The sequence below is a fragment of the Paramormyrops kingsleyae genome, chromosome 19 (assembly GCF_048594095.1).
Source record: "Paramormyrops kingsleyae isolate MSU_618 chromosome 19, PKINGS_0.4, whole genome shotgun sequence".
Taxonomy (NCBI): Eukaryota; Metazoa; Chordata; class Actinopteri; order Osteoglossiformes; family Mormyridae; genus Paramormyrops; species Paramormyrops kingsleyae.
In genome coordinates this window covers 16322723-16343792 of record NC_132815.1, presented here as the reverse complement: position 1 = coordinate 16343792, position 21070 = coordinate 16322723, and the positions used below count along the sequence as shown (strand labels likewise).

Here is a 21070-nt window from a genome sequence, read left to right as displayed (position 1 = left end):
GAGTTTTAGAGGTTTTTTGGGGGTTAGGGTTAGAGTTTTACGGGTTTTTTGGGGCTATTGATTAGCACTACGCTAGCCTTACTCGACAAAGTAGTTCAACTCGTTTCAGATCAGCGACCAATCGGTCATTTAGAGACAGGTATACATTCTACGGCAGGGATGCCTTTTTCAGCATAACACCGGCACTTTTAACCAGTTCCTTTAATTGCCGGCTGCCTGCTTCCATAAAAGGTTGTTTTCCATCACTTACTTAACAGTATTTAAGTCCTGCAAGTCCATGCAGCAGAAAACGTCTCCATCGCGTCGCTTTCCTTCACGTGACTGAATTACTCTTTTCTTTTTTTTTCCTACGCTCCGGCGAGTTTATCCCGGTCATGTCGCTCTCTCAGTTGTATATATTCTGTCATCTCTCTGTACTGTGGTATTTAATAAAAGTGCCCGTTCCTGACGGATTATTTGCGACTGGGGTCCACTGAAACCACACAGTTTTGAAAGGGTCAGCCTAATTAAATAAATAATTAAATTATACCACGAAAAAACCCTAAAATTTCACACACATCCCGTCTATGTATCATAGTATTTTGTTTGCATAGCATCCCAGGAGTTGTGCCCTGAGACATATATTAAATATTAGGCCCTCTTTAACCGACTATTTCTCCTCCAATTACCATGATATGAATATATGATATACAGGGTTACCCGTTACTGTACCTCACAGGACGCCCCCGGAGCGCCAGCTGCACCACCGCCTCTGCGCGGCTCAAAGCGGCCGCTTTTGCTGCTACCCCCGCCCCCGCCCCCCCAAAACGTCCCAAATAGGTCAGAATCACTTTAATTACAACTACTAAAATCTTGCGTGGGAAAATGGCCACTGAGAATAACTCTGTTTTCGTGACATATACATTAACTTGCATCTAGTATAAAAAAAAAAAACACACACACTCACAAAACACAGCACCTTTTGTAAGGGTTTCCTTTACAATGGTCACTTATCTGGTAAGTATCGTAAGTTTCTTGTTTAGAAAAAAAAAATACAGTCGATGGTATCCCCGATGATATCCCTGATCGCCTCTCGTTGGAGGACGAATTCGTTTGTTCCTTCGCGTAAGACAAAATACACGTTTGTAATTGAAAACCAGCTTTACTGATAACAAACATGCAATTTCACTCTACAAGCAACACCACAGTTAAGTAATAGTCATTCAGTTTGGAACATTCATCAAGGTTTAGACAGCAGCAAACATGATTATGTGCCATATTTACAAAACACCACGGATGATACATGAATAAGGTAGTAATAAAACTGGGGGGTTAACTAACCATACATGGCTAAGAAAATAAACCATAATAGGTATGTTCTGTAAATAGTGCCCATCCCCAGTAATGAAAAGTAAATCATACATGTAAGTGAAAGTATTGTGTATATCAAGGTTGTTTTATAATGAAATGAATTTAGAAATATTGCTAAACTTCATTGTTGTTACTTGCATAAATTGGCCTTTTATGCACATTTCAGAATTTTTATAGGAGCAATTGTTTTTTTTCCATCTAAATAAACCATCCACATTGAAGAACTAGCTGTATTCCGAAAGTTATCAATTTTATTGATGTTAAAGAAAAATGTAATGATAAACAAGGTAGAAATATTGCTTGTATGATATAATCAACATTACTGTCTTTTTTTAGAAAATAAAATAAATAAAAAAGGCTACACTACTGAAAAATAAATCTTCAATTCAAAAAATAAATAATACTTTTTAACAGCATACAAAATTCTGGTAATACCCTTATTTCCCCACTCTGACAGGAAATACTGCCTACAAATGTTTTGTTTATGATAATAAATATATTCTGGTTGGTGTTTGTTTCGGTAAGTGGTGGGTTTATTTAGCTTCTCTTCATTTATTAATCAAAATTGGATTATAAATAGTAGGAAAGATCTTTGCAGAAACTATCTTAATTATATTTAATACTGCCCATATCACAATAGTAACATCACAGCAAAATACAGATTATCAAAACTGTACAGAAAAAAATACAGTTGATCTAAAATACATAACACTATTAGTGTTAGAGGAGAAAAAATTAGGATATTTTACACTGCAAGAAATAAGCTAAATTCAAAAGGGTAGGTTGTGAACGCACTCTTGTGAAGTGGTGATTTAGGCAACGCATGGGTTCCCCTCAGCCTCACAGGCCAGCGTGTAGAGACCATCAGGGCAGACCATCAGGGCAGACCATCAGGGCAGACCATCAGGGCAGACCATCAGGGACTCACCTTCTCCTTGGTGCCTGTCAGACTCTTTACTGGATGTACTCTGCAAAAAGAGTCTAGAAGTATTGCCTAAACAGAGGAAACTACCGAACCACCACCCCACAAGCGACTAATTAACTTCTACCTGCCTAGTAAAGACGGGGTCAGTAGTTACTTCATGGAAGCCTGCGTCTAAAGCCAGGTATTATTTATTTAACAGAAGCTGACATCTTCTCCTAAACTACAACTTGGCAATGGGTGTCGCCGTTTCGAAAAGTCCCACTGCTGCAGGAACGGTGCCGCCCTGCAGGGGGCGTCAGCGGTGGCGGTAGTGCCGCATCAGAGGCACAATGCAGGAGGGGGGGCCCGAGAGCTTAAGGAAGGGATGGTGCAGGAGCTCTTGGGCCGTGGCCCTCTGGGACGGCTCCCTCACCAGCATCAGGTCCAAGAAGGCTCTCAACACAGAGGACACCTGGAGCATAGAGCCAAGCCCAGCCTGGTCACAGAACATATACACCAAGAGCACAGCTATTCCAGTCAGACAAGTCACCTTGGGAACACTCAAATATCAACCACACCATTCTGACTTTCTATACACCAAACACTGCACTGAGCTGGCGGGTTATGATGGCCAGAGACCATAAACACCGTACCCGGGGTCCTGCCCCCAGACTCACCTTGTGGGACTCTTTGAGGCGGGGCGGCAGGTTATCCCGTATCCTCCTCATGGCTTGGAGGGGTGGCTCGTTGAAGTAGGGGGGCTCACCATCCACCATCTCCATCACCATAATACCCAAGGACCAAATATCCACCTGAAGACAGATGGCAAGGAAGACACACACTTCATACCTGCTTGCTGGAGCCTGACGGCTTTTTAGTGGGACAGTGAAATCCACAGTAACACATTCCATTACTGTCATCATGCACCCCAGTCCCGTCTCTCTGTAAGTAAGCATTGCAGTATCGTCCCCCTTTCAGTACGCACCACGATACCGTCTCCCCGTCAGTACGCACCTCGATACCGTCTCCCCGTCAGTACGCACCACGATACCGTCTCCCGTCAGTACGCACCTCGATACCGTCTCCCCGTCAGTACGCACCACGATACCGTCTCCCCGTCAGTACGCACCCCGATACCGTCTCCCCGTCAGTACGCACCTCGATACCGTCTCCCCGTCAGTACGCACCCCGATACCGTCTCCCCGTCAGTACGCACCACGATACCGTCTCCCCGTCAGTACGCACCTCGATACCGTCTCCCCGTCAGTACGCACCCCGATACCGTCTCCCCGTCAGTACGCACCCCGATACCGTCTCCCCGTCAGTACGCACCCCGATACCGTCTCCCCGTCAGTACGCACCCCGATACCGTCTCCCCGTCAGTACGCACCCCGATACCGTCTCCCCGTCAGTACGCACCTCGATACCGTCTCCCCGTCAGTACGCACCACGATACCGTCTCCCCGTCAGTACGCACCACGATACCGTGTCCCCGTCAGTACGCACCACGATACCGTGTCCCCGTCAGTACGCACCACGATACCGTGTCCCCGTCAGTACGCACCACGATACCGTGTCCCCGTCAGTACGCACCCCGATACCGTCTCCCCGTCAGTACGCACCCCGATACCGTCTCCCCGTCAGTACGCACCACGATACCGTCTCCCCGTCAGTACGCACCACGATACCGTCTCCCCGTCAGTACGCACCACGATACCGTCTCCCTGTCAGTACGCACCCCGGTACTGTCTTCTCGTCCTTACATACCTCGGTACCATATGGCATTCTGGAAATGACTTCTGGTGCCATCCAGTAAGGGGTGCCAACCAGTGACTTTCTTTTCGGCACCTCTTTCGACACTTGGGCACAAAATCCAAAATCTGAGAGTTTTATCTGTGGAAAAAGTTTATACGAAGAGACATAAACATTCAGTAAAACCCGGATCCATACTATTTTTAGTATTCAAAAAAGTCCTCGACTCCAACCCGCCTCCAGCGTGTGAGTGTGTGCGTGAACGTGTGCGAGCTCCCTGAAGAGTCATCCTGAGTGTACTCCACTTTACAACCTGTTCCCACTGCGTCACCCTGACCTTGGATAAGCAGCTCCTCAGAATGAATCTGCTACTGCCAGACTGCAAATCTGCACCCTTTTCATTATCTGTCCTACATGAAGATGAAGAGGTATCTCCGTAGCGGAGTCAAAGTCACCGGCTTGCTGTGGAGAGTCACACCTCCTTCTAAATTAGCCGTATCATCAGTACACCCTGTACTCACTCTGTTTCTTTATGATATTTTTACAGGCTACTGTGTTTCTTCCTGTTACCCTTAAGGCAGCCTATCGCAGTGTATTCCACAGCCTGAAAGATAAAGTGTATCCCTTCATTACTGCTTGTCAGCAGTCTGATACTTTAAAACTATAGATGCTTCAGTAGCCTGTTTTTATTTTTCAGATTCATTTTGTTGCACCTACAGGTTGGGGGTTCAAATCCCACCCTTGTTTGGTGTGTGTGTGTATGGGTATGTATGTGCACTGCAATGGACTGGCATTCCATCCATAATGGACCCCAGCTTTGTGTTCTAGGCTACCTGGGACTGACTCCACCACCCCCCCCCCAAAACCCTGATGGTTAGAATGGATGGATGGATTTAAGCACCTCTTCTCAATTCTGAGCATTAGCAAGGTAGACAACCAATTAAACAGTTTTCCTGTTTCTAAAGACTTTCAAAGGCTTAGAGATTTTAGCTGCTATGTTATATTACCTATTCTATGTGGTAACCTTGGTAACCCTTTATTACAATACAGTTCAAAGAAAAAAATCAAAGAACCACTGACAATAAAATAAATCTAGAGAATCAGATAGATGAGTAGCACTATGTATGAAAAGATTCTCCACTTGCCCTTCCATCGCTGGTGAGTAAGATGGAGTCGCTCTTGATATCTCTGTGGATGACTCCTTGTGTATGGAGGTACGACAGAGCCTTCAGCACCGATAGACAAACAGTGGCAATTTGCTCTTCATTCATCCTGTGGAGATAAATACATCACTGAATATATATATATATATATATATATATATATATATACACAAGCTTCTATAGTTTAACAAGCAGCACATTGTATCAACAGCACAAAAGTTGTGGTTTTAAATCACAGAGAGCACACAAATTACAACCCCTCTCTCTAATTTAAGAAAATTGGAAAAAAAAACATGAAAACAATGAAGGCTGAGCGTCCGCAGAGACCGGGGCATACAGAAAAACAATGAAGGCCGAGCATCCGCAGAGGAATGACAGAGACCTGGGCATACAGAAAAACAATGAAGGCCGAGCGTCCGCAGAGGAATGACAGAGACCTGGGCGTATAGAAAAACAATGAAGGCCGAGCATCTGCAGAGGAATGACAAAGACCTGAGCATATAGAAAACCAATTAAGACCTCCCCCACCCCAAAAGTTACGACTGAGCTCTAAATGTAGACAAACTGAAGTCTACACCTTGTACTGAAACAGCAAAATAAGCATCACTTGTATCTATGCAGTTAAACTGCAGAGACCCATGGATGATTAGTGATCAGAAATATGCAGCTGTAAAGGTTTTTTTTTTTAATATTACAAAGTAAAAACATGTCAGCAGGAGAGATCCCATTTTTATTGCATTCCTGAGCCCCATAGCGAAACCACTCTCACTGACACGACACGAGGAAAGTGGCCCGATAAAACCTCAGCGCGGTGACTAATGGCTCTTTCATATGACCCCGGAACCGAGAGCTTATCAGCGAGCAGCAGCTCAATGTTAGCGAGGCTAATCAGCACCGCTCTACACATCCCAAATGAATAACCTCCAAAAAGCCCAAGAAGCGCCTGTGAACTGAACAGCCCGCGACAACCGCAAGGGGACAAAGCATTAGCATTGCACTCTACCATGAGAAATGAATTACTGACACCAGGGCAATAATTAGCAGTTAATCCCACATGCCTCTCACTGCTATAATAGGAATTGTAATAATACAACAATAATAATAATAATAATAATATGCATTATTGTTTATGGCTGTCACTATCAATTATATTAATAATTGAGTAATCGACTGATTAATCTGACAATGAATCAAGTAATCGTTTATATGATATATATATAATCCATCCATCCATCCTATGTAACCACTTGTCCTATTCAAGGTCGCGGGGGGTCTGGAGCCTATGGGCGCAGCACAGTGAATAACCCAGGACGGGGTACCAACCTATCACAGGGGACAACCCAGGACGGGGTGCCAACCTATCACAGGGGACAACCCAGGACGGGGTGACAACCCATCACAGGGGACAACCCAGGACGGGGTGCCAACCCATCACAGGGGACAACCCAGGACGGGGTGCCAACCCATCACAGGGGACAACCCAGGACGGGGTGCCAACCTATCACAGGGGACAACCCAGGACGGGGTGCCAACCCATCACAGGGGACAACCCAGGACGGGGTGCCAACCCATCACAGGGGACAACCCAGGACGGGGTGCCAACCCATCACAGGGGACAACCCAGGACGGGGTGCCAACCCATCACAGGGGACAACCCAGGACGGGGTGCCAACCCATCACAGGGGACAACCCAGGACGGGGTGCCAACCCATCACAGGGGACAACCCAGGACGGGGTGCCAACCCATCACAGGGGACAACCCAGGACGGGGTGCCAACCCATCACAGGGCACACTCACACACCTTTCACTCACACATACATACCTATTGGCAGTTTGGTAACTCCAGTTAACCTTAGCATATGTTTGGACTGTAGGGGGAAACAGGAGCACCCAGAGGAAACCTGACAATGATACGGGGAGTCAAATCCTGGCCCCAGAGGTGTGAGGCAACAGTGCTAACCACTGCACCACCATGACGCCAAGCCACCATAAATATATATAAAAAATATATAGCAATTGGCACGAGGCAGTAATTCAGAACTGACTGGCTCACACATACTGTACAGTGGTCAATTCACTTAAGTTGCATTACCCTGGTAGTGAAGTAGCTCTGAATGTCGCCTGAATTACTCTGATGGAACAAATACAAATGTAATCCCCGGACACCCATTCATGAATGCTCCTTATCCAAAAAGGCATGACTTAGACAATACGGCGCGGGGGAGGTCACCTGACAGTAATCCTGATAGTTTTCAGTTTCTGCTCTATATGGGTGGAGGCTACACTACAAAGATTATCTCGACTCACATTTGTCTGAAGTCTGCTTCACTGTTAAGTGTGATCTCACAGGCGTAGGGTATAGCTGACAGTATCCCATTCATAAATATCTAATCGCTTTGCTTGAGTAGAGCTATTTGTATTCAGGCAACCGCTCAGATATTATGTTACGATGCTTACGTGCTGCTTTCAATTTGCTTTCAGAACAGAAAGACAGGGTTACCACAACATCACTCAGTACTGGTCAAAGCCCATGTATGCCCCAGGCAATCCTCACCTCCCACCGCGCATCTGAGACAAACTGAAATCGGCTCGCCAAATTGGCGCCCCCTCGGAAAATGGTGCCCTAGGCAGCCGCCTATGTCACCCAGTAGGTTAACCTGCACTAATCCTGCATGTTATTATGAAATACACTCTGGATCCTTGGGAATATGTATAAAGGCTGGGCTGGAGCCTACGGATGTTTCTTAAGGTTTTATTTGTGTTCATACAACAACTGATGCAGAGGGTTATAAAAACAAAGCATTCGGGAATGCGTTATTTTTTTTACTACTTTGACTCTGCCATCTGTGGCGTGTGTAGTTAAATCAGAAGTCGAACACGGCAAGCAAATAAATTGTTTAACTGCCAAATTGAAGAGTGCAGATAATGCCTCCCCCTTTTCCGTTCCGGAAAACACCCTGAGGGGTGCCCCTCCTGGCGGCAAGCTTTACCTTGACCCTCACGTTCCTTTTGTCACGAAATGTGACTTCAATGATTTCAGCTATGCGATTTTATAATCAGAAAAAGCGCAAAACGATCACCTGAGCTGCGCGGAGCGTGTTAACGATTAATCATGTCTAAACGCACCACTGGAGGACACAGCATGTGCTTTCACAGTTATTAACACAAAAAAAGCTCTGCGTTTAAAAAAAAAAAACACAAAATGCAGCCAAACGCACGGGAAATATCCCCGGAACTGGAGATTTCAAGAGGTACAGAGGGGAAAATATTGTGTTTACTCTAACATTCCAGTAACCGACCAGAACTAACCTTAACACGTACATTAACAATGTATAACTGTAATCACGATCATGCTGCAACGTAAAAACAATTTAACACAGTCAATCTGTTAACGTGGCTGTAGTTTTATTAACAAAATAATGGGTGATTGTCACCTATAAACAAGATTATTTCTGCTTCTCTTTTTCCACACTTATTTTTCATAATCTCAGTGGCTCAGTCATTAGCTCTATTCTCACCCCTATATGGATGGGGGGGGGCACACACCCTTCCTCCACTATGCGTATGTGGGGTTTGCATATTCACTCTGTGTTGCACAAGTTTCCTGTTTACTCTAGTTAACTCCTGCATCCCAGAGACATGCAGTTAGGCTAATCAGGGTCTCTAAATTAGCCATAGTGTATAAATGATTGTGCCCGACGTGCCCGGGCATCCTCTCCAGGGTGTACCCCGGCTTTGTGCCTGGTGCACTCTGGGATAGGTTCCATGTTCCCTGCAACCTTGAGCAGGATAAGAAGACAGATGGATTAAGTATGTTTTCATTGCTGCTGTTTCTAAATCGTTAGCACTGCCTGACACATCAATCAAGTTATAGCAACCATAACCATGAAGCAGCCTCTGGCCATTTTCATTCGTGGTCGTACTGTCGCCCACGTTTTTCTCTGCAGTTTCCAGGGAACGCAGAATCGACACCCCCTCGTAGCTGTGCAAGCGGCTCAGGATCTCACGACTTGCGCGGACGGCCACGAGTGCCGAAGCCTCGCAATTACGGGCGAGGCGGCGCCGCCCCAGAGAAGAGGCACGCGGATCACTGTAATTACGCGCGCGGACACACTGCACTTAGTGGGGGGGTGGCGGCTCCGCTGCTCTGCCGGTTAAAGTTTGAAAAGAAGGACTCGAATGGGCCTGATGAACAGGGAACTTCGGGGCGTTAAAAACCCACAAATTAGCCACTCTCAGATCATTACTGAGTCACCTAATTTAACCAAAAATAATTAAAAAGTTGCACTTAGAGCAGCGTGGAAACTTAGTATTTGTTATGATCACAAAAACGAGGGCGAGCATCGATTGATTATTGTGGGATGTAGGCATATTTCAAACGTTAAACCTGATATTAAGGCTGAGGGCAATTTAGTTACGTGCAGAACAAAATTCTGAGAGGAACTTTGACAATACTTCAATCCCTATTTTAATTATGTAATATTGTGTAAACCAATATCAACCTGGCACTCCTACAGGAGCCAATGTTCTCTTCCGTCACGCTGACAACATCGTACCGCTCATAAACGTTTCATTTGTTTGTATTCCCCGTTGTTTTTCCTCGGTTTCGTTTCCCGTACTAACCTAGTCCTGCTTATTTCAATGTAATGTAACGGAACCCTCTTATTAATCTGGTTCGGGCTGTGGTTTCTGTTTACCGACACCATTCAGTGGATGCGTGAAAACGAAATTAATAGAGTTCCGACCAAAACCCTAGCTGGTGTTTCAGTGTCGAGGCACGAGAGCCTACCTCGTGTGAGTGACGATGTCAGTCAGAGCTCCACCCTCCAGAAACTCCATCACAACCCAGAGCTCGTCCCCGACTAGGTAGCTGTTGTACATGTCGACCACGTTCTCGTGGTGGTAATCCCTCATTATAACCACCTGAAACGAGACAAGGGGGAAAATCAGCCGGAGAAGTCAGTCATTGAGAAGCCTCGCAGAGCCATTGCAAGCCCAAAGGGTCATCATTAAACCAATGCATTAGCTTACTACCAAGGAAAAAAATATGCTGAAGTGTTCAGTTCAGTCACAATTAAGATTGGCGTATAAAGGTAAATGAATGCACTATTGTATATGATAAGTAAGAAATTAAAATTAAAATACATGGAAAATATGCATGTTAAACTCATTCAGACAAAGTAATTGGTGGAAATTACAAGATAAATAATACTTAAGCAGGTTTCAGCTGAATTCTCTTTTTAATTAGGGCAGCTCAATAAGATGATGATGATGATGATGATTATTATTATTAATTTTAATAATAATAACACATTTATTAAGATGTTAAATAAATATATTTCAATGGGATCACTTTTAACCATATTTAGACAATATGGTCTAAGACATATTTAGACATATTCAGAGAAACAACTATCCACTGTGACGTGCAGACTTTCACGTGCACTTCTTTCATCCCACTCAGGGAATAACGCAGCATCATGCCCTGTGCGGCCTGGGAGAAGGTCCAGGCCCCCAAGCCACCCTCAGGGTAAGTGGTTGGAAAATGGATGGATGGATGGAATTTCTTTAAGTTTACTGATCAAAAAAACATTTTCCCTACATTATGTTAAATTTATCATCTTGCATACCTAATGTACAGTTTTATATAGGCCATGATATTTTTTTCCCCCAAATTAGAGAAAAACCCATCTCTCTTGTTGCCTAGGCAACATATGTGCCATGTGTAACAAACCGCATGTAATTAAATTACGCTCAGAACAAATGCGCACTCTGACCAAAGTGATGTTCTCTCCTCCCCAAAGAGAAGCAAATTTGCAGTTGTTGGCCACGATGACACCGTTGGGGCGGGGGGAGGGGGGGTTGGGGGAACAGAGGTGGCCATGCCAGGATGGAATCTTCAACTGCCTACGCGGCACATGGAAGGCATGGAACGGCTGCCATGTGGAGACAGGAGCAGCTGGTGCTTCCTTTATGGAAACGTGCTTCTACCCTTAGACACTCAGGTGTGGATTCATTCACCGCAACCAATAAGGTTCAATACGGGGCAAATTAACTTCTGCCATGCCGATGAAACGGAAGTGTTTAGCGGGGCTGTGGGCAGTGGTCATGACAGGAGTAAGAACTGGAGATCCATCCATCCATCTATCTTCAAAACGTTCATCCTGGTCAGGGTCGGGGGACGGGGGCTGGCACTGAACATTTCTGAGGTGAAAAGGGCTTAACATTTATCTCTTGTGAAATGTCTATGACAACACAGACTGTGCTGGCAGTCACACGACTATGTGACTGGTTTGATCACGTGGTCTGGAGAAAATTTCAGAAACAACACACTTATGTTGGTTTGTGTTGAATAATACACTCTTGATAAGAAAAATTACACAGTGTACCCAGAAAGAATGAGTTTGTAAAAGAACTGCAAACACGGACAGAGAGAGAAAATAAACTGACAAATACTACTGAGTACTACTTTCAACCCCTTCACTCAGACTAATGCCTTAACTCTAATGCCTAGCCACTGACTAACACCTTGACTCTAATACTTTAACTCTGACTAATGCCTTGACTCCAACACCTTAACTCTGACCAATACCTTGACTCTGACTAACACCTTGGCACTGACCTCATTGAAAAGCAGCTCCCTCCTCTGCTGCTTACGCAGGTCCATCTTCTTCACAGCCACTTGCTTGCCACTGTGCTTCTCCGTAGCGATGCAGACAATGCCAGTGGATCCCTCGCCAATCTTAATGAAGTTGTCCAAGTACTCCCGTGGGTCCCCAGGCTTTACCACCAGCTGCAGAGCAGCCCGAAATTGCTCGTGGGACACTCTGGACGGTGGCTGGTCAGAGGCGGAGCCCCAGCTGGGGGGAGGGTAGGCCCCAGGTGGGATGTACGGGGAGCAGGGCTGGGAGTACGCACCCTGAGGTGTGTAAGGGGGGCTCGGCTGTGACGGAGGGTGGTGATAGGGGGATGGTTTATAGTGGAACGTTGGGGGATACTGGAAGCTGCTGGGGTAGCTTGGTTTGGCATGGCTTTGAGGTAGCTTGAGGAGTCCACGAGGGTACGTGTCCGATCCAGGTACCTGGGGGCTTCCGTCCCTGGACATCCTGTCATAGTCTCCCTGCACAAACATAATCACTGCAAAATTAGCAAAGTGATGTTCTCTCCTCCTCAAAGTGAAGTAGATTTGCAATTGTTGCCTAATATGATCCCATTGGGGGGGACGGGGGACGACACAGGCGCCCATGCCAGGATGGAATCTTCAACTGCCCATGCGACACCCAGAAGGCATGGAACGGCTGCCATGGGGAGACAGAAGCAGCTGCGGCTTCCTTTATGGAAACGTGCTTCTACCCTTAGCTGCCTAGGTGTGGATTCATTCGCCAGCATTGCACAGGAGCACAATAAGGAACAGCACTTAACACATCATCTGAAAGAGGAAACATTTTCATTAAGCAAAACAAAAAGCAAACCCATTCTATAACTCCATACCTGCAGCCCGGATTTTCACTTCAGTATCTCTATAGCTGCCATGATTTGTGGTATATTTGTTTTTTTATTATTTGTACCTATTACCTGAGGGGTATTCCGCAAAGCAGAATTTCCCAGTTGGATAACATAAGTCAAATATGAAAACTGTCCAATAGGAGGAGAGGCAAGTGATGTTCCTATTGGACAATCATGACTTTTTAACAATCATGAGTTAACCCAGCTAAGATATCCTGCTTCATGGAACACTCTCTGGCTTTCCCAGTTAGCTGGATAATTTAAGCCAAACAAGAAAACTGTCCAGTAGGAGAGGTAAGTGATGTTCCAATTGGACAATCCTTATATTTGACTTAAGTTATCTGGCTAATGAAAAAAAACGTTGCTTTTGCTCCTGGATTTATGGTCAACAGCCATGTATCTCTTACTGTTTGTGAGTTCTTCACCATTCCCTATGACAGTAGATAAATGACCTACAATGAGTGTTACCTCACTTTTATCCCCCAGTGAAACAGGAAGCCAAGGAATGTCTCAAGACTGAGACAGACACAGAACAGTAGAATATAAAGCCTGTTGTGTTTATTTATTTTTTAAGGGACCATAGCTGTTTAGCACCTATTATTTTGGTTAAATAAATATTTTATAGTGTACATTTAACATATAATGCATTCAAACATACAGGGGGTAGAGAATATGTTTATTCCAAGGTCAGGCATACCTATTGTGTTCCCATAGTAGCATCTGTATGCCTAAGTCCTTAGTCCTGAGCAGTGTGTAGTGGGCTATACAATAGGACCCTGAGGAAAATACCTCTGTTCTTTGAAGGATGAAGCAGGCGCACCAGAACTTCTCATAAAGGTTCAGTGATATTTAAATCTGGTGATAGGGGAGGCCATGGAAGTCATTTGGTTTTATCCTGACATTCATGAGAGCATTACTCAGTTTGCTTAGTGTATATGAAGACATGAAGACATCATCATCCTGGGATATGGGAACAGCGTGAGCGGGAAGTGCGTGACCACAGGGTGCGCCTGGTCCTGAAAAACGGCCTCATATTCCTTGGCCATTATGCAGTCATGCAGAGCAATCGTCTGACCTAATGACTCCCATATGATGGCTGCCCCTAAATTACGGACTCCCACCCCTCTTGATAGTTGGCAACTCATTTTGTCAGTTAAGGCATCCCGTGGATTTCACCAGATATAAATCCCAGCCATTGCTCAGAGGCCCGAGTTCTGTGGCCCTTACTAAAGCTCAGGAGTCTTTGTGCATCGGTTGGGTCACAGAGGTGCTGATTCAGCTCTGTGCCCGATTCTGAGGCTGTACTTTGGTCATGTTTGGTGTCCGTCTATCCCCGCCCATGAGCCTGGAATCGTGAACGTCGTTCCTCTTTGTTAATGTGCTTTTTTGCTGTCGTGATTTTTGAGACTATTCCCGTTGGCACTATAAGTCATTTTGTGTGTATTTATGACGGATAAACCTGCAGTTTGGAGACAGACTCCTTGGCTTCTTTGGAGCTCATAACTGCCTCATGTTGCTTTGAAAACTCACATATGATAGCGCTGAGTGTCTGACCTCTTTCACATATGACACACATATCGGTAACTGCCATTCAAACTAATGACTCACCTCTCTAGCTGCGTGTGTAATTGTGAATTAGTTGCTTCAATGCGAAAATCCCTTTTCATGTTATTTTGATCATCAGCTGTGTAGCCTGAGTACCTCAGAAAATAGTTTCTTAAATTGCAATTTTATTTTTTTTTTGTTTGTTTCTTTTTACGTTTTTGCCAATCATTTTAGAGTTGCCTGCAGAAAAAAAACTGCTCCGCTAATTATGTCAATTGCCGCATATGTGGGTATGACTAAGATTTTATATTAAGGATCATGTAAACCATGACCATTCAGCTTAGTTCTCTTTCAGAGATAGACCTACTGTTCCCACATTAGGCATTGCATCGGTCTTATACCTATGAAAAGAAAAACACTCTGCTTTTTAATGTTTCTACCTGATAAGTCCTCTTAATACTTCCCGGAGCCCCACCCGCAAACCCGCCAGGAATACACCTGGAGTAGTTTAGACTCGCAAAACCGCCCGAAACCCACCTCCCCCTATCCCGCATCTTTAATGGCCGGGAAGAGCAAAGCCAAATCACAATAACGTCGATAAATTAAATCATCGCCACACCCACAGGACACAAATTTCCGTAACATGATAGGACACGAATCGTCCCCTCTAGAGCGCCCGAGCGAGTCCGGAAACTCTGGCGCCCGGACTCTCGATGTGTCGGGACTGCAGATAATTACGGCTGCGGACGCGTTTAATACATCACGCCGAGCGGCGCTGCCCGGGGACGGACGCACGGAAGCCCGGCGCGGCTATCACTCGCCGGCACCGGCGCTGGCTGACAGCCAGGGGGTCTCCTGATCCATGTTCGTTAAATGCACATTAATCTGAATTTGGCAGTGTAATCAACATCCCAACTGAACTGTGAAATTGAATTCTGCAGTGGAACATCATTTGGCCATTTTATGCTAAGGCTGCAAAAAAAAAAAAAAAAATGCCGCAACATCAATTTGTCAGTGTGAGCTGCGGCACAGGGACTCACGACAGCGACAGAAAGGAGGGATCTCGCTCCACAAAAGAGGCACGACGACATTTCGATCCCCCCGTTTCAGCCCCACCTCTGACAAGCCCGCAGAGTCCGGATGGGACAAGATGAAGAAAAGACGCATTATGGGAACCGCGGTTCGGGATGACTGAGTAAAACTGATACCAAGCAGCGAAGTGCAAACCGTACAGATGTGCTGCGTCTCTTTTGCGTGTAATATAAATAAAAAAGCTAACAAATTTAGGCCTATTCGCACCATCCTCACAGTTTCCGTGTTAAGATTATTATTATTACATTTTTAAAAGGTGTCAGTCGGCGATGCTGTTTAAAGGTCCAGGACTGTCCCGAAAATGACCCATTACTGCGGCAACCTCTCCGCGGCTTTAACGACGATCATCTTTGTTTCAGCGCGTCAGTCGCATCTTAAAGCCCCCGAACCGGTGAAGCGTTTCCCTGCCAGGGCATGGAGGGGGCACATGTGCACCGGAGCGCGTGAGCCTCCAGCTCGACGAGAAGGGACCCGTAACCGCTGTTATTCACTCGCTCTTCACGCTAGCAGATTGTGCTGGGTGTTACAAGAAAAGGGGCCTGTAATCCGGTCCGTGTCTGCAATTTAAAGTCCCCAGTCATCCGTGTGGAAGATGCGCGACGTACCGGCTGATCCCCGGGGCCACGACCCAGTTGTAATCTCGCCATGGATTCACATGACGACTTAAATAAATGAAACACACATTGCTAATACTATGTCGACTAAAAACAAATATGGTAGAACGAATAAATATTATATAGTAAAGAAACATAACTTTAATATGCCTCTGGCTCATACCTTGTAGAGCCTATGGAACATGAATATATTGTTGTGGCTTGAGCAAGTGCGCATTTAAAAGGGTTTATGGGTTACATTCCCACAGTTTATACTTAATACAAACCCTAACTCACCTGAATATTTATATAAATTTTTATTTACACCTCCAGAAAATGTGCTCATGGCTGATTAACAGCCTGATAGTTGCCAGTGTATCCTGGTAACTGTCTGGCTCTTAAGGCCCTGGAGGAGATGCAACACAGGATTCATAATGGAGTATGGTCAAATCCAGGAAGTGAAAACTGGCCCACACCATCAACAGTCCCTCTCTGTCCTTTAGAGAGGATGAGGGCGGTCCATCACCACGCCGACTGTGATGGGTTACCATGGTGACCCAAGACAACCACGAAGGTATAGACCTCTCTCCACACCAGGAACCTTTGCCCAAATATAACTGCAAAGTAAGTAACAGAAACCCCCCAAGATAACCAAACTTGACATGCAGCCTTTGCACTACGGGGTGTGATGGACGCCCCTGCGTTTGTATTTTACCTGGGAGGCGGTCACAGTTTCGGAGAGACGTGGGTATGTGTAGGAACTGTAATGGCCCTGCTGGGTGGATTTGAATGCACTGATTCCATACGGTGGGCTGGGCTCCTGCAGCCCCGAGCCGGACCGGGACCGCTGGCGGATGGCGGGCTGAGGGCTGCCATGGCCTACGTAGGATGACTTTGGTCTCTTCTCATACTCCTCGCGGGACGGCCCATAGCCCCACTCACTGTCCGAGCAGCTGATCTGCTCGCTGTGCAGGGAAGTCCGCGACGGCGTGCCCAGCGGCTGCTCTCTGTGGTCCTGGACAGAGCTCCCACAGGAACTCTGGTAGAACTCCCGGCTGCTCCCTACCGCTTCCTCTGAGCGCACCTTGCTCTCCAGGTAGGTGTGATAGTCTGGGGGCATTTTGGCATAGTCTGACTTCTGAGGCATGGCATCAGGGTAAAAGGGACTCCTCATGGCATGCCCGTTCTGTTTGGTGAACCGGTAGTGCCTCCCCAACGCCCACTCCCCATCGAAGGAAGCCTTGTCCCTGTAGCCTTCTGACGGGAAGTCTTTAGAGCTGTCCAGGTCGCAGGAGTAGCGCGAGTAGTGGTGGCCAAAACCGTTCTCCTCTGCGGGCTTGGAAGAAGCGTGTTTCGAACCCGGCTGGTGGGGAGCAGGTGGGCTCTCCTTGCGGAGAGAGTTTGACCGAGTCACAGAAATGCTGTCAAACTCTTCGAGCAGACCATTGATTGAGACATCCTTCTGAGGTCGACTCCCTCGCACAATGGTCTGCAAAACAGGAAACGGGGGTTTTAATGAAGCTACCACCAGGGCGGCGCACATGAGCACAATAGACATAAACTGTCTTTCTGTAGCAGGACTTGATTTTGAATCATTGGCTGCTTAAATGTAATAAATAGCAAAAGACCCACATATTTCTCAGGATTCAAGTGTTCACTGAGCAAAATATACTAGCAGGGTTGACATGCAAACGACTGCTGCGAAGGCAGTACAGATAGCAGGAGGATTATTGCTTCCCCCCACACAACCACTGTAGCAGCATGAGTCACCAAACGCTTTTAATCCCAAAAAGTAATGACTCTCTGGAACCAGAACAAGATGCTGGGCATGACTGCGAGAGGTAGAGATGTGATAATTGAAGGCAGCTCCCTCTCTCTTTCAGGACTGAACGCTTCTCTGGACGTCTTTGAAACTCATACATTTTCGTTACTTACATGCAGTAACCTATTTTATCGCACCCACTGAAAACCAATTCCGTCAATGCCAGTTGTTTCAAACTGCCCCCTCCCCACATTAAAGCAAGTACAATGGGGATCAGTAAAAAAAAAATTATCATAGTGTGGAGATTTGTGGATATTTTCCTAAGATGAACAGAAGGAGACATTTCGGAGAAAGGAATTTTTACTGTTGGCTAGATATCCTCCTATAGCCTACAAGGCGAAATGTAGGTTTACAGACAATATAAGGACATCAGTGGTGAAGGTGCCCAGAAAATTGCAAGCATTCATTTGAACACCATATATGATATATAATATTACACACTTGGTAGAACATGACAAACATTTTGCACTAGGTTGCTTCCATTAACTTGGTAATAGCTAATTAGGTGTAAGTTTTTGCAGGCACTTTACAGTTGTATCCAAATATTTGCTGAAATCACTCCAACAGCAAATCCTGTGGAGGAATTTACTGGGCAAAACCTAAACCACGGCGTTGTTTGACGGTATAATGCTTTCCATAAATTGCACCATTCCGGGCTGTTCTTTGCCTTGCGCCGGATATAGAATAGGAAAATCAGTCATAGAAAATAAATAAATGGATGGATGGACATGTGCTTTAAAAATATTTCATATGTATGAAAATGTCGTTCAACTTTCACTGATATTTTATTAACCATAGATGAACACCAGACACGCTTCCGTTCATGGTCGGGTAGCCGCTCCGTGAGCGGTCCGCGTAAAGTGCTGCATTCCCAGGAGGTCACTGCTCACTGCCTGGACAGGAAATCCAGCAGCTCTGCGAATACACCAGCGGCACAGCTGCAGCGGATGCTTCGCTTGTCCGCCGGTAGCTCCGCGGAAAGACTGATAATGAAAAACAGACGCTGCACTTGAAGCTCCGGTGGTTAAATAAAGGTGAAATCAACCTGCCTGCCGCCGTTTTTTATTGCCATGTGATTTATAGGCTCTCTTAAACCTCCTACTTTAGTCGAAAACCACAGCGGGAGTCATTTCAAATCCAATTTACCCGGTTTAACACAAATGGGGACAGGGAAACAGGGCTTTTGACACGTAGGCCTATTATTATTATTATTATTAATAATAATAATAATAATAATATTAATTAATTAATAATAATAATAATAATCAGACGTGACTGTGGATACACTACAATATCCAATTTATAAAATAAACTATACATCTATAGAATAACAACATGCAACATACAAATTTATAGAATAAACTAATTTCTGTAAAATTCCTATTTTTTTCGGACACAACAGGCCATTTAGACGATACACGAATTTAAGTGTGGGCTTATATAGCCTATTGATGATGACAAAAAAGCCCATTTCCTGAGATGCCACATTTTCTTTCTGTGTCCTGTATATTGGCCGTCAACATACTGTGAACCTACTATCTTTTACAGTGTTTGATTCATTTCATGTTACATAGGCCTGATATTCAATAGAAAACCCATGTGAATGAAAATCAGTATCTGACGGTGGAAATGCGGCAGGGGGGAGGGGGAGGAAGACGAGGAAGGGAAGGTCAACCGTTCGCCAAACCGCTGTCCTAATTTTCCCATTAATTTGAATTAAGGGCTGATATTTTCAGGTGCCACTTCCCATTTTCTCCTTCGCTGCATTTTGAGCGTTTTTTTTCCGTGTCGCTCCCGGTCCCGGTGACAGTGGTCATATTTCACCGGCGTGGTGTCGGGGGGCTCTGTCCGTTGGCGATAAGCTGTAACAGATCGGCTCAGGGAGACTCCTGTCCAGTCGAGGTATTCAGGGGTGAAAAATGAGGCTTGTTTAAAGTCGGAGAATAACCTTGGTAATAATGAACTGGACAATTAGATGCTGCCCCAAGCTTTGTTCTCACAGTGCTGTCGTGGTGGGTAAAAAAAAATGCGCAGAATTACGCAGGATTTTCTACTCTTCATATTGTCCTACTTCAGCAATATTCAGTCTGACTGTTAGAAAACATGCAATGTTATAGAACAGAAGCACCGCTATAAAAGATTGTTTTGTCACAGAGGGTCCAATGCTATTTAATAAGCCGGAGCTGTTCGTTTTACGTTCATACATATTTAAAGTGTCATCTTTTGTGTGTACTTTTAAAATCACCTTAAATAAACGCAAACGTACACATATAAATCTGGTCTTTCAAGAAAAAGAGCAAATATAATATTTACATATAAAACATATTTTCAATATATAGTAAGCCTATAACATCAAATGTATTGTGTAGGATTATAAATACGAAAACAAATTGCATGCTGCCTAACTAGAAATAGAATAGAAAAGAGCCAGATACATTACAAACGCCGCAGTCTTGCGTGTGTGATTTTGTTTATGTAGTATACGTCTGTATACTGCCATGTCAGCCCTGATTCAGTACCGCCCCCGGTAGTGAGCTAATTAAGTATCTCTGGAGGTGGGTCTACATGCGGTTTGTGAATGTTGTTCCGGTATTTTAGGGATACACCTGAGTGAATCACCTCCCTCCGCTATGAAACTATATAAATGTACTGCAGAGAGACATTGGATCACTTAACAGATTCTGGATAACGCAACAGAGTCTGGATCACGCAGCACACTCTGGAATGCTTAGCGGATTATGGATCACACAACAGACTGTAACATGCATCCGGTTCCTGCGGAAAACAACGGCACCCTTCGGATGTTGTTTGAAATACCTATTGCCCGCGGCTTCTGCAGTTAATGGTGCTTATTCTTTCATTAACTCGCTGGAATGAACAGTTTCCTCGCTGCAAGCTTATCAGAAAACTTAAACTAAAGCGACGGGTTTTCGTTTTCATACGCAAAACTATTAACGATGGTTCAACACTTTGAGGAGGTGATTCATTTTATTTCTGATTTTTATTAAAAACCTGTATATTTTCACATGCAATATTAACGGTAGAAAAGCAGTTTTTGTTTTGCGTTATGTTAGTCGTATTATAACGCTCATAGGATACTTAGCGAATATTAAACCCATTCTTCAAGTTTGATCAGGTATTCACTTTTCCTCGAAGCCTAAATACTGTTTTGTACTTTTCCACCCCCTAGCGGTCATATAAACGAAACAGACTGAAGAATTATTTATACTGTGGTGACACCTAGTGGCCAAAAGGAAGAAAATCGCCTAAAAAGGGGGTGGTGGTGGTGCTGTTAGGGTCACAGAGATAACTTGGAATATTGTTTAAGGTTTTGCTGTTCCT

General features: G+C 45.0%; 1 protein-coding gene across 4 annotated transcripts in view; it reads right to left on the bottom strand.

Moving 5' to 3' along the window:
• Nucleotides 1-1121: 1121 nt before the first annotated feature.
• pak5 (p21 protein (Cdc42/Rac)-activated kinase 5) overlaps nucleotides 1122-21070 on the bottom strand; it is a 48314-nt gene continuing 28365 nt past the window's right edge. For all 4 annotated transcript variants that reach the window (XM_072702690.1, XM_072702689.1, XM_023799553.2 and 1 more), the window contains 7 exons: nucleotides 16622-17395; nucleotides 11793-12290; nucleotides 9960-10093; nucleotides 5152-5278; nucleotides 4022-4147; nucleotides 2932-3066; nucleotides 1122-2726 (listed from right to left, as the gene is read on the bottom strand). In XM_072702690.1, coding sequence (XP_072558791.1) covers nucleotides 2571-2726; nucleotides 2932-3066; nucleotides 4022-4147; nucleotides 5152-5278; nucleotides 9960-10093; nucleotides 11793-12290; nucleotides 16622-17395 — 1950 coding nt within the window. In that variant the 3' untranslated portion in view covers nucleotides 1122-2570. The remainder of the gene's footprint in view (nucleotides 2727-2931; nucleotides 3067-4021; nucleotides 4148-5151; nucleotides 5279-9959; nucleotides 10094-11792; nucleotides 12291-16621; nucleotides 17396-21070) is intronic.